This window comes from Phacochoerus africanus, chromosome 1 (genome assembly GCF_016906955.1).
Source record: "Phacochoerus africanus isolate WHEZ1 chromosome 1, ROS_Pafr_v1, whole genome shotgun sequence".
Taxonomy (NCBI): domain Eukaryota; kingdom Metazoa; phylum Chordata; class Mammalia; order Artiodactyla; family Suidae; genus Phacochoerus; species Phacochoerus africanus.
Window position 1 is genome coordinate 114,534,051 of NC_062544.1, and position 12,567 is coordinate 114,546,617.

Genomic DNA, 12,567 nt, shown 5'->3' on the forward strand with positions numbered 1-12,567 from the left:
TCTAACAGACCAGAGGGTCTTCAGTCCCTCTGATTGCAAGAAGCAGCCTCTTAACAGAGGAAATTGTCTCCAAACCCCAAGTGGCAGGAGCTCAGGCTATCATGAACTTGACTTTGGCCCAAGGACAGCCCTTAAACACCCATGAAGAGGAGGATGGCTAAAGCCACTGAGGATTAGACTCGGTCTAGGCTAGGTGGCGAGACGTGCTGCTGTGGAGGGAAAGCCCGCTCTGGTAGAAACCAGCAACAATCACCCCTATGGCACTGCCTGTGTGTGAGAGCCATGTCAGGAGGGCCGCACACGCTCCACAAACGGGGACCAATGGGTGGGGTGGGGGTGGGGGTGGGGGGAGAATGACTTTCACCAAACATTTTCCCAACAACTTCCATCTGGGCATACCCGAAGGGCTGGGAAAATGGCGTAACTGCTTTAAAATCTGGAGTCTGTTTCCACAAACGACAGCTGGTCTGTCCAAGAAAAAAGGATACCAAGAGTCCCCGAGAGCAGTCAGGCAGTCTGCGCCAGGGTGGGGCCAGTGCTCCCATCTTTCCACCAGGTGGAACTAGATGCCTCACCGGAGCAGCCCGGCAAATAGGCAACTGCCAGGACCATAGTGGGGAGGGGCAGGTGTCTGAAAGCAACAGATCACTCTATCCGATTCCCCAAAACAAGCAAGCCAAAATCCTTGGTCTTGTTGAGTTAGGTCAACAAAGTCACAACAACTTATACCTTTAACCAGCAGGACTGGGCGAGCCAGTCCCCACCTGCTTCCCCCTGTGTGCATGTTCCAATCCCTGAGCCCAGCAGCCCCAGTGAGTCACAGGAACCTGAATGTGTGACATCACAGCCTTGCTGTGGCCAGCCTGAAGCACGGTGCCATGAAAAAACACAGTTGGAGCAGGAGTTTCATGGCTTGGTATTTTTAAAAGGCAGCAAGATGTGAAACCAGAGTCAAAAATAACTGCTATGGGCTTCTGAGGCAACACCACCAGCCGCCTGCCAGGCCCAGGCCCCTCACTGCAGCCTCCCCAGCTCCTGGGTACTGTCCACATCTCTGTGCTCCCTGCCCTTGCTCTCCAGGAAGACCCAGGGCCTCTGCAACTTCCATACACCACCCAAGCTCTGTCACTCAGGACTCCGTGAAGGAAGGGAAGGGAGCCAAGGAGGGAGGCGAGCTCACATGGGAACGTGGGCTGTGGGAAACAGCCTCCTAAATCACTGGACAGAACCCTCACAAGAACACAAGAAGGGAAGATCAGGTCCTCTCTGGACACCCACTGAATGGCCATCAGCAAGCAGGCAGGTCTGGCAGGAATCCACGCAGGAGTCCTTCCTCCCAGTGCGACCAAAGGGCTTAAGGGCTTGGCCGGGGGCAGATAGGAGGGGTGACCCATGGAAAGAAGGCCTTAAGGGAAGTCCTGACCCCACCTGAGATGCTGACCTCTGCTGCCCACCCCATGGGAGAGACAGATGGGCAGAGCCGAAAGTCTTCCCCAGGTCCACACAGATGCAGAGGCACGGCTGGGCCAGAGCGGCTGGAGCTTCTGAGCCCTGATCTGAGGTTTTCTCTGGTTCCTGTGGGCCTCTGGGGTCAACCCACCTATCTCAGGAAGAGACGACTGGGGACAGCCCAACAGGACAGTGACTAGGATAGCCACAGGACAGGTGTGTGTCCTCCCTGGATGGGAAGGGGAGTGGATGGGGACCAGGGCAGCCTCACGAGAGGAAGAGGGGGGCATAGACACCGTACACAGCCCCCACACTTGTGACCTCAGCTCTGGTTGCCCTTGAGAATTCCCATGAGGGTTTTTTTTTGTTGGGGGGAGGGGGAGGCACCACAACATGTGGAAGTTTGCAGGTCAGGGGTCGAACCTACACCACAGCAGTGAAAACATTGATCCTTAACCCACTGAGCCAACAGGGAACTCCCCAACGAGGGATTTTGAAAAACAAAAAGTCTCTCAAAGAAAAACCTAAATCCTGTTGTTGGGAAATATATTTTCCCCAACAGCCATATGGTAACTTTATTTAAAGAACATAAGACATACACACATTTTTGAAGAACGTCAATCTTGGCCCCTGATGCCTGGGTCTGGGTTCAGGGCTCCCATCTAATCTCTCCATGACCCATCTCTGATTTTCAACAGTCCCCAGGCAGCCCGGTCCATCTTGCCTGGGCCGTCCTCCTGCCTGGCCCTAGGGAAAGACCTCCTCTTCCTCTCTCTCTCATTCTCCCACTCAGGCAGACCACTAGAGTCTCATTGGCAGCTCAAAAACATTTCTGGGACTCTAGCAGTGAAAGAGGCCTGTGGAATGTCCACTCCTATGTCAGCTGGGCGCCCTGGGGCTCTCCCACACTGCCCCTTGGAGAACACTGACTTGATGCCACACATCATAGACAACAAGTGCCAGCCTAGAGCATCCAGGTAAAGCCGAGCATCACCACAGTGATCAGAGGGCACGAGCAGGCTTAGCTGTCCCCACTTTACAAGCGAGGAAGCTGATGCTCTGGGGAAAAACATCTCCTGCCCAAGGTCACCCAGGTGATGAGTGACGGAGATGGCCCTCAAGTTTAGGAGGGTAGGTACGCCCAGGCTAATGGGCAGTGGCTCAACGGACTGAGTAGAGCAGCCCTGACACCCGGAGGGAGGGACCTCTGCTCTCCACAGCTGATGGGGATGTGTAAGGCCAAACAAACCCCGGCTGCTTAGGACACAGTGTCCAGCTGGGATCAGGATCTGAGGAACCAGTGAAGCCCCAAAGAGCAACCTCACAGAGAGGTGGGGACAGGGGGGTCTCTTCCACACAAAGACAAACCAGGGCAAGGGGGTATACTCTCTGGCCAGAGACCTAAGGGGTCAGGCCTGCTGCGTTCTATCATCACAGAGCACTGAGCAAGAACTTCTGGCCTTAACTTTCAGGAAGGTCGTTTGATTTGCAGATGAACTTCTCAATGACGTCATCCCTAACTACCTCAAAACTGTTTCATGAGGGAAGCTGAGGAAGCTCTGACCCACAATGGGCTGAGCTCAGGATCACCTGGCATCTTGGAGAAGCCCCAAACTGAGTGGACCTTGGAGCTGGTCCAGGTACAACAAACTGTTACTAACACCCTGTCTGCACTGGGCATGATGCTAGCTTTGGGCACCAGGTGGGAGGGCTGCAAAGCAAAGTCCTTGGAAAGTCGCATGCCTCAGATAAACATCAGGAAGAAAATTACAGTGAGGATGTGATCCCCACACTCTGAGAATTTTCCATCTAAAACAACACTGTGGGGAGACCCAACAGCCCGAGACAGCAAGAAGAGCGAGGCCACTTGGGAGAAGAGTACCTTGAAGTACCTTGCAAGGCCACCCCAAAGTCCATTTTCTTAAATAAATGCACTTCTGCAAAACAATGTGCGTACTTTACTAAAAAAGAATTCCTCTGCTGCAGCTGTGGTATAGGTTGTAGCTGTGGCTCAGATTCCATCTCTGGCCCAGAAATTTCATATGCCACAGACGCAGCCATTAAAAAAAAAAAAAAAAAAAAAAATTCCTGGAGTTCCCTGGTAGCTCAGAGGGTTAAGGACCTAGCACCACCAACGCTGTGGCTCGGGTCACTGCTGTGGCTTGGGTTTGATCCCTGGCCTGGGAGCTTCCACATGCAGCAGGTGTGGCAAAAAAAAAAAAAACAACACGTATTCCTAATCGCTGTCCACTCCTCTCCTCGCCCCCTTCCTCCTGCAGGGAAACCTGGCTCCAAGCTGACCCTAATCCAGGGCAGCTGCAGAAGCTGCCTCCTGGGGAGCAGAACCATGACATCTCTATACCCTGCCCAGGTCCCAGCCTCTGTGTGTCCCTATCTTCACTCCACCCCAGACCCTCGGCGGGGTCCGGCCCCAACTCTGCCCTGCTGAGTGGCCCCACCAGAGGTCCAAACTCCTGTGCTGCTTGCTCTGTGAGCCCAACCCAAAGGACTGAGGCCTTATCACCCTGGCCCACTGGACTCCCACCTGGCGTGCTGCCCAGCTGTTTCCCGCAGTCCTGGTTGCCTGCCCCTCTCAGGAGGCCTGGCTCTGACATCAGCAGACTCAGTTCCAGGACTTCCCAAGGGTGGGACCGGGTCTCATGCAGGGCCCCTTACAGAGAAAAGTCTCAGTAAATATGTGTGTGCGGAGGAAACCCTCTCGGCCTGCTGTGAGGGCTGAGGAATGGCTCTGCCAGGTAGGGAGGTAGTGGGGAACTGGGGAGCTATTTTTGGTGCCATTGTGAGGATCCCCCTGCATCCAAGGCAGCCAGGCCTCAAATAATGACAAAGGGCAGCAGCAGGAGCAGCAGCCCATGACATTGCTGGGCACCGTTCAAAGAGCTTCACGCAGGCTGACACATCTAATCTGCTCAAGAGGCCTGGGAAGTGGGTGTAATTATCAGCTCTGTGTTGGAAACAGGCACAAAGAGGTTAAGGGATGTGCCCCAGGTCACTGGGCTATAAGTGGGAAAGCCGGCACTTGCACCCAAACAAGCTCTGAGCCACGTCCCTTCTCAGGCTCACTCAGCTGTCTGACCTCTGGGCCCCTGCTTTGCAGAGAGCTGCCACTGACAAGTACTGAGGCCACATCCTTAGCCTTCAGACCAGTGCAAATGGGCCCCAAACCTCCAGAGGATTAGATCATTGGGCCCCACCCAGCCTGTCAAGCAGGAAGGCAGGCTCTGAGGACTGAGCCTCCACAGCGGGATGCCTGCTGTCACCCAGAGACTGGAGGCTCTGTGACTCACGCAGTAGACATCTTGGCCACTGCCCACTGCAGCCCTGTGCTTCTTCCCTGAAGGGCGTGCTGCAGGACAGAGGCCCAAAGGACCAGAAGGCAGTGCCCCCTCTCTGAGGCTGTTTAGAAGGAGACTTCCTTGTAGGGGAGGGAAGGGGCAGTGATGGCGTGGGACAGAGGACAGCAAGACTCAGAGGACTCTGAAGCAGGAATCAGTGTTGGGATGGCCAAGACATCCCTGGCCCTCCAGAGCACAGACACGCATCAGTATGGCGAGGAGCACCCGCTCAGGGGGCAGCATCCAAGGTCAACACCCACAGACCAGGGAGGTTTGGAGTCCCACTGAGCTACTTGCATGGGGAGGATGGCAGTGGTCATCTGGTTCTAGGCCTCAGGGGAGCCTCCCGGGAGGAGGAGCCCCCGGAGAGGGGGAGCCCACAGCCAGGCTGGTCCCAAGAGGTGAGGGTGGGGAACCTTCAACCCCAGTGGGGGCAGTTCTCGCTGTGGCTGCAACACCTCTGCTAGAGCCTCAACCCCAGGAGAAAAGGTGGGCCTGGAAAACGATTGGCAACCAAGCCCAAGATAGGCACATGAATTAGTGCAAATGCCTCACACATCATTGTGAAAATAGGTGGCATGCCAAGGCTTCAACTGGGGAACCTAAGTTTCCTCAGGACATGTGGAGTCCTTCAGGAACACACCTCACTTTACGGCACTCAGGAAGGCACACTGGTCTGGCATAGCAGGTGCCTGGGTGGCTGGCTCAGCATTTGGTAGGGGGCGGAGTGCCGTGTGGATCTGCAAAGGGGTTGAATGGTGTGACCCCGCCACAGGAGCGCCTTCATTTCCTCCCTGTGATGCCACTTTCTTACAAAGTTACTATCATACCCCTGATGGCTAACACGTAACAAAACCTTCCACGTAAGCCCTTAACACACAGTGACAGGAAATGTTTTTAGTGTTATACTCCTCTGGATCCAGTGAAGCTATTTTAGACCATCCTCTCAGACTTAATTTCCAATTTTATCCTATAAAGTTCTAATTCATTCCACCCCCCACCCCCTCACCCCCCGATCTCTCACTTGACGAGGCTGTGAAGAACATGAAGCAGGCTCGGCAGTTTCTGACGGGTCTGAGGTAGGAGATTTTTTTTAAGTCTTTGCTCATTGCTCATCTGTCTCTCCCAGCACATGCTTTCCTCTCAAGGGCTAAGAGGCTTTCAGAAATGTCAGTATAACACGCACACAGTCCCACCAGGCTCTAGTCACCAATGCCTGATCTTTACCTTCAAATGTCCCTCCTTCAGTGGGTCCAAGGTGTGCAGGACCAGCTGAGATGCTGTGATAAGCCATAGACCATGAGACATGACGTGCGGGAGCTTGACGCACTTAGCCCCAGATCCAAAGGTAGGAAAGGGACACCAAGCCACTTCAGCTCCGTCTCCATCGGAGGCTCAAGGGTCCTTTGCCCCCCTCCAGCATCCCCATTCCACCCTTGAGCTGGCACAGGAAAGGGGATCTGTACCCAGAGCCAAGGAGGGAAGGGGCCTGAGGACCTTTAAATCTGCCTTGGCTCTGCCACCCCACCCCCTCCATGCCCCATTCCAGCTGCGTTAGGCATGGCTCGCTGCCTGGATGTGGCCCTGGCCCCCGCCACACCTGCAGGCAGGCTCTCCCCCTGCCAGGACCATTCTTCCACCCCTGGATGAGAGATGCCCCTCAGGGCATGCCCACAGTGCTGGCTGCCAGCTCTCGTCAGGGCACTTTGCTCTCACTGAAATCACCACGCTGCAAGTCCGTGTAATGAGCTGCCAGACGCACTTACGCGCCGGGTGGCGGGTGGGGGATGGGGCGTGTCCCTCTCACTGATGAGGGTGGTCAGTGCCACAGCTAACATTTACTGAACAGTTACCCCTAGGTAACCTCCTGCAGGCTCATCTCCTTTAATCCTGACCACAAACGTGGCAGGCTCATCACTGATAAACACACCAGGGTTTGGAGAGTGGAAGGGATTTCACCAAGGTCACTCTGAGGATAAGGAGCAGTGCCAGCTCGAACCCAAAGCCTGGGCTCTTGGATGCCTTGACTCACTGTGTGCAGTTCCCTGGCATGTCCCCAACATGCCCACCCAGAAGAGCTGGATGAATGGACAGTATATCAATTCAAAGCTCTACTGTGGCCCAGGCCAGCGCAGGGTGGGCAGTCCCTAGCAGGAATCAGTGCTCGTGATTTTGGGATCCAGTGCCTTGGCCAAGGGTCAGGTGGCTCTGAGAGTCAGGATCTCAGGGCAGCCACTGCTATTTCATTCATTTGGGCCAGAAAATAGGTACATTATAATTATGTTTTTAAAAAACCCAGCACCCACAGGCCAACTTTAAATGCTCCAAAGGCCAGGCCCAGTACAATGGGATGAATTCATGTCACAGCCTACCTGGGTGAGGACGTCCAGCTGGCCCACGATGTGCTCCAGCGTGCTGGTCAGCGTCTGAGGCATGCTAACGGGCTCCCGGGGCTGGCTCTGCATCAACTCCTGACTCCTGCCCCTGCCTGGCGGGATGGCGAAATCCACCTCTGGCTAAAGACAATGAAAGGAAAGAGAGCCCCTTAGTCCTGATTCAGTGATTGAGGAAACACAGAGAGGAATAGCGTGTCAAAGGATTAACCTGGAAAACCACCAGCAAACTTGAGAAGACGAGTTCCAAACATTGGTGAGCAGTGACAGTGTGGCGTACCTCCCACATCCAGGTCTGCATGCTCCCTTCCAGGCCCTCTTTTCTGAGCAGAGCCCCTGAGTGAGGAGCAGAAGCAGGGCATCTGGCAGTCTGGGCTGGGGGCTTGGGAGGGATGTGCAGGTGGGCTCTTGGAGGCCCTCAGAGAGGCTGAGGCTACCAAACCCTTAGCATGGCCTGCACCCTCCAACAGGCCTCTCAGAGTCCAGGGCCCCTGCGGCCCAGCCTGGCTCTGAAGTCAACCCTCCTCCTGCTCAGCTCAATGCCAATTCCCCACCCCTGGGACAGGGATGGCCCAGAACTCGGGAAAGTTCCAGTTCTGCCCTGGCACAGATACCCTGGGAAACAAGGATTCCAGGTGAACGTCCTGGCCCAAGGGCTGGAGGGAGTCAGAATCCATAGGACAGGTGCCCCAGGCTGCTTCAGACAAGACTCCAGGAATGTGAGGGACTTGGTGTTTCTGCCCAAGATCCTTCAGTCCCCAAATGGAGAAGCCATCCTCCCACCACCAACACTGAGGATGACTGGTTTCCTAAGGGGACTCATGCCAGTCCAACATGTGTCCCCCAAAAGTTAGGCACTGCTCTATGCACAGACAAAGGCTTCTCCTTACTCTAGAAGCATAGTGCTTGTGTTCAGCAGGGCAGAATTCTGGGAGCCATCCGGTTCCCAAGGACACGGTGGGCAGATGCCCTAGTTTGGGTCTTGGAACCTACAGTTCCTCTGTGGACTTGTTCCTTGTGGGAATGATGTATGCAGTGAGGCTGACAATCCCACCAGCCCCAAAACCCCAGTAACCCACAAATGCATCTACACTTGGAGCTCAGTGTTTTAAGCCATGGCCTCACTGATGGGTATTCCAAATGGTACATCACCATTCCTTGGCTTTGCCAGTCCTCTCCACCAGCTCTGGGAGAAAACTCAAGCCCTCAAGCCCTTTCATGGGGCACCCTCCTCCACCTGCCCCCTTCTGCAGCTTCCACAGTCCCCTCACCCACCCTTCCCTTCCCCTGCTCTAAGCACCCTGTCCTCCACTCACCTTGAAATCCCCTACACGCAACCAGAAGCTCCTCTGTGCTCCCACACACCTGGGCCTACCCCATCTCTGCAGCCACCCCATCCTCAGGGCCCTGAGGACACACGAGCAGGATGAATCAATGCCAGATTGCCCACAGGGCCTGTCACCCACACGTGTCTATGTCCCTTCCCTTGTCCTCTGCCTACACTCATCACTCCTCTCCCCTCTAAACCCAGGACATCACTAGGCTCAAAGCCTGTCAACTGCCCACATGTGGCACAGCCTGGGTACTCCATCCAGCATCCCTCCACCCTTGAATACCAGGGCCACTGGGGCATACTGTCTATGACTGGGGCTTACTTAGGATGCCTGCACACCTGCCCTGGGAAGATGCTCTGCCCTGGACATGCTCACCTGGGCAGGCCTCAGAGTCCTTGAAAAGAATCAGCCTGGGAGAGGATGTCCAACCAGCAAAGAAGGGCAGTTTAGTATGTGGACCTTGCCTACCTATTTTCCTTTCTCAGGAAAGTGTTCTAATCTCACAGATGACAAACTCTGAAGCGCATGTATGTAGCTTTGAATTTGGAAAAACGCAGGCCCTGGTGGTTAAAGAGAATTTGAATAAGACGCAAGCCTGAGGAGTATTCCTGAAAACAGGAGCTGCGCCATCCATGTCCACACACCCTTGGTCGGCATGTCCGCTGTGGCGCTGGGACCATTTTGTAAGTCCTCGGCCTACTGAGGCTGGGGCTCTTCTAGTTCTCCAGGAATTGATACACTCTAGATCTCAAAGCCCATCCAGAGTCCATCCCAAAAGGAAATGTTTCAGAAGTTTGACTGGGCCTTTACCTCACCACAGCGGCACCTAGAACCCAGGCAGTTGTGTCAGGAGACAGAACAGAGTGGGAGCAGGGAAGAGCAGCCACTCAGACAGGCCTTGGCTGCCACCTGAACTCTACCACTGACCTGCTAGGTGGCCCTGGGCAAGACGCTCAATCCCTCTTGGCCTCCACCTCCTCATCTGTAAAGTAGGGGTGATAACTGGGTCTGCCCTGCCAAGGGCTTATCTGCACATCACTAGCAGGACTTTTCTTTCTTTCTTTTTTGCTTTTTAGGGCCACACCCACGGCATATGGAGGTTCCCAGGCTAGGGGTCGAATTAGAGCTGTAGCCGCTGGCCTATGCCACAGCCATGCCAGATCCCAGCCGTGTCTGCGACTACACCGCAGCTCACGGCAATGCCAGATCCTTAACCCTTAACACTGAGCAAGGTCAGGGATTGAACCAGCAACTTCCTAGTCGGATTCATTTCTGCTATGCCATGATGCGAACTCCTAGCAGGCCTTTCTTGAGGAGCCTGTGCCTACTTCCAAAGGACCCCCTTAAGACACGCATACTCTTCCTCCAGACGCTGAGCTCCCTGGCTCCCTCAGGAAAGGATGCCAGAGGGCGGGTGGGAACCTACCTGCCCTCTGTCCTGAGAGCCAGCATCCTCCAGCAGTGGCCAGATGGGCGATTCCTCCTGTCTGGGAAGCAGGGGGTGAGCACCACTGATTTAGCAATAGGACCCTCCTTCTGAGTCCAAGCCGAGCCAGCACTGAGGACAGCAGCAACCTGAGGCTCAGACAGGAAGTATCTATCAGAAGGTACCAGCCTCTAGCCTCACTCACAGGTCCGGAGTTCTGCCTGCCCTGGGCTATGCTTCAGGTCATACCATTCAATCCCGGTTTTATCTTTACCTGGACAAGGCCCTTCTCTGTCTCCTTGTCCATGTCTCTCTCATTTTTCTTTTTTGGCTCCACCTGTGGCATGCAGAAGTTCCCAGACCAGGAATCAAACCTGCATCACAGCAGTGACAATGCTGGATCCTTAACCCATTGAGCCACCAGGGAACTCCTCCTTGTCCACTGTTATCAGCAGACATTACAGCAATTAACATGCTGCCAGTCTAGCACATAAAAATGGCCACCACTGTGATTTATGTGCCAGAATTTTTATTCATCATTTTATTTCATACTCACAGCAGGCATTAGGAACCTTATTTTATAGATAGAGAAGCGGGCTGCTTCAATATAAGAAATGACAGAGCTGGGACCCGAACCCAAAGACAGGCAGGTCCCTGACAGGAAGCAGCCTCTGACAGGTGACAGCGCCTGCAGATTTGCTTCCACATGGCCAGCTCCTGTCTTACATCCTCATTGAGGCTCCTGGATCTAACACTTTTTGCATCATTCCCCTAGCCCACCTGCCCTGGAACACCTCCCTGGCACAGAGCTGAACACAGAGCAGGCCCTCCACACACACTCGACGCCCTAGAGAGCCAAGCCCACCAAGTTGACATTCCTGTGTAATGAAACCTTTCTAAGGCACAGGGCCAGCAGTCATGTGCCAAAGAGCATTACAGCCACTCACCTGCAACAGCACTGCAGAGATGTGGCATTTCCCCAAGAGCTCGGCAAATAAGCGATAAAGCAGAGATAGGAAGATGATGGGCAAGAGAAGGCAGAGCCGCACATACAGAGCTGTGAGTGGGGACAGTGGTGGAATAACAAGAACAGTGTTTAAAGGGAGAAATCCTATCAGTCTTTGTTCAACATCCCAGGGTACTAGGGGTCCCGTCTGGTGGTCCTCAGGTACAGCACAAGTAAAACTGCAACCACATTAACACACATACATGCCTAGAGAGCTGCACCAGGTTGACAACTTTCACGTTTACCAAACAGAAGCAACTGAACATCGAAAAAGGAAAACAAGGTGAAACTCAGAATAGATGACTCTCTTTAACTTAGCAGAAATCTCACTTGGGGTCTGCGGGTGTCCCCTCTCACCCAGCCTCGTGAGGGATCCTGGGCTCTCACCGTAGGTTAATCTGCTTGCCTCAGTTCCTGTTGGTGCCAGCCTGTCGCATGTCACCACGAGCTCAGCACTGCACATAGTAGGGACTGAAATAAATATCTGTAGTTGCTTTCAGCCACTCAAATACATGGGTAACCAACACATAAATTTTCATAAAAAAACAAAAGAGCAGAGCCTGCAGGTCATCTTGTGACAAGAAATCACTCCATCTGGGGTAACTTCTTGACTGGCCTCTGAATTGACTATGCTCTCACTTTTTCATCATCAAGATGCAGATATGGATTAAGGAGCCTCTGCCCTAAGATAGAGAAAGTTGAGGAAAGCATTAATCCTATCCTAACAAGAAACAACAACAACAACAAAAACAACAACCCAGAAATCTAAAAAAATCATAACTTTCCTTAAATCGGAGAGCTGCGGTCTCAAAGCAAACAACTAGCTTGAAATCTAAGGAAAGGCAGACTCTTCCAAGGATAACAGGAAGTGAGCACTGGCTCACCTCTGGGCAAAGCCTGGGGAAGAAGGGACACTAAGTTCCATCTGAGTGGGAGAGAACTATACCTTTTAACAAGCTATAGAGGCTGAGTGTGACCAGGGTGAGAGGGAAGAACCCCTGGAGCCGCAGACATGGGTGGATTTTGCACGAGCTCAGAGGGTCTTCTCCACAGACCTCCACTGGGCACTCATGAGAAACATGGGGCAGGGCAGTGGATGGGAGAAAACCGTTCTTGAGGGCGCAGGTTTGGAGGAGGGGAGCAGACATGGAAGAGGCACGAAGCCCTGCCAAAGACCCTTCTCACCTATGGGACAATGTCCTTAAACTACTAGGGGAAGGGCAAAAAAAAGAAAAAAACCACCTCTTGGGGAAGAGGCCAAAAGCCAGCCTGAGTGGAAATCACTGAGTTCTCCAAAGGCTGAGGGAGGGACAGGACTACTGAAAATGTCCTGCTTCTGAGCCCTAGGGACACAGGGCATGACTAACACTGAAGCTGGGATAGGACAGCAGAGACTCCCTGCAACAAAGCTAGCAGGCACCAGATGACAAGCAATGGTAGTCCACTGCCAGGGATGGGCAGGAGTGTGGAAACAGACACCCTCCAAGGGGCAGGCCACCAGGGTAAAGCTCAAAGCTGGGGATGGAGCAGGAACAGGGAGAAAAATCCCCCAACACCCAGACTTCACCCTAAGTACAAGGCAAGGCCCAACTAAGCTCAACTC

General features: G+C 53.8%; 1 protein-coding gene across 4 annotated transcripts in view; it reads right to left on the reverse strand.

Moving 5' to 3' along the window:
* POC1A (POC1 centriolar protein A) overlaps window positions 1–12,567 on the reverse strand; it is an 88,278-nt gene that overhangs the window by 10,100 nt on the left and 65,611 nt on the right. For all 4 annotated transcript variants that reach the window (XM_047776021.1, XM_047776030.1, XM_047776036.1 and 1 more), the window contains one exon: window positions 7,178–7,321. In XM_047776021.1, coding sequence (XP_047631977.1) covers window positions 7,178–7,321 — 144 coding nt within the window. The remainder of the gene's footprint in view (window positions 1–7,177; window positions 7,322–12,567) is intronic.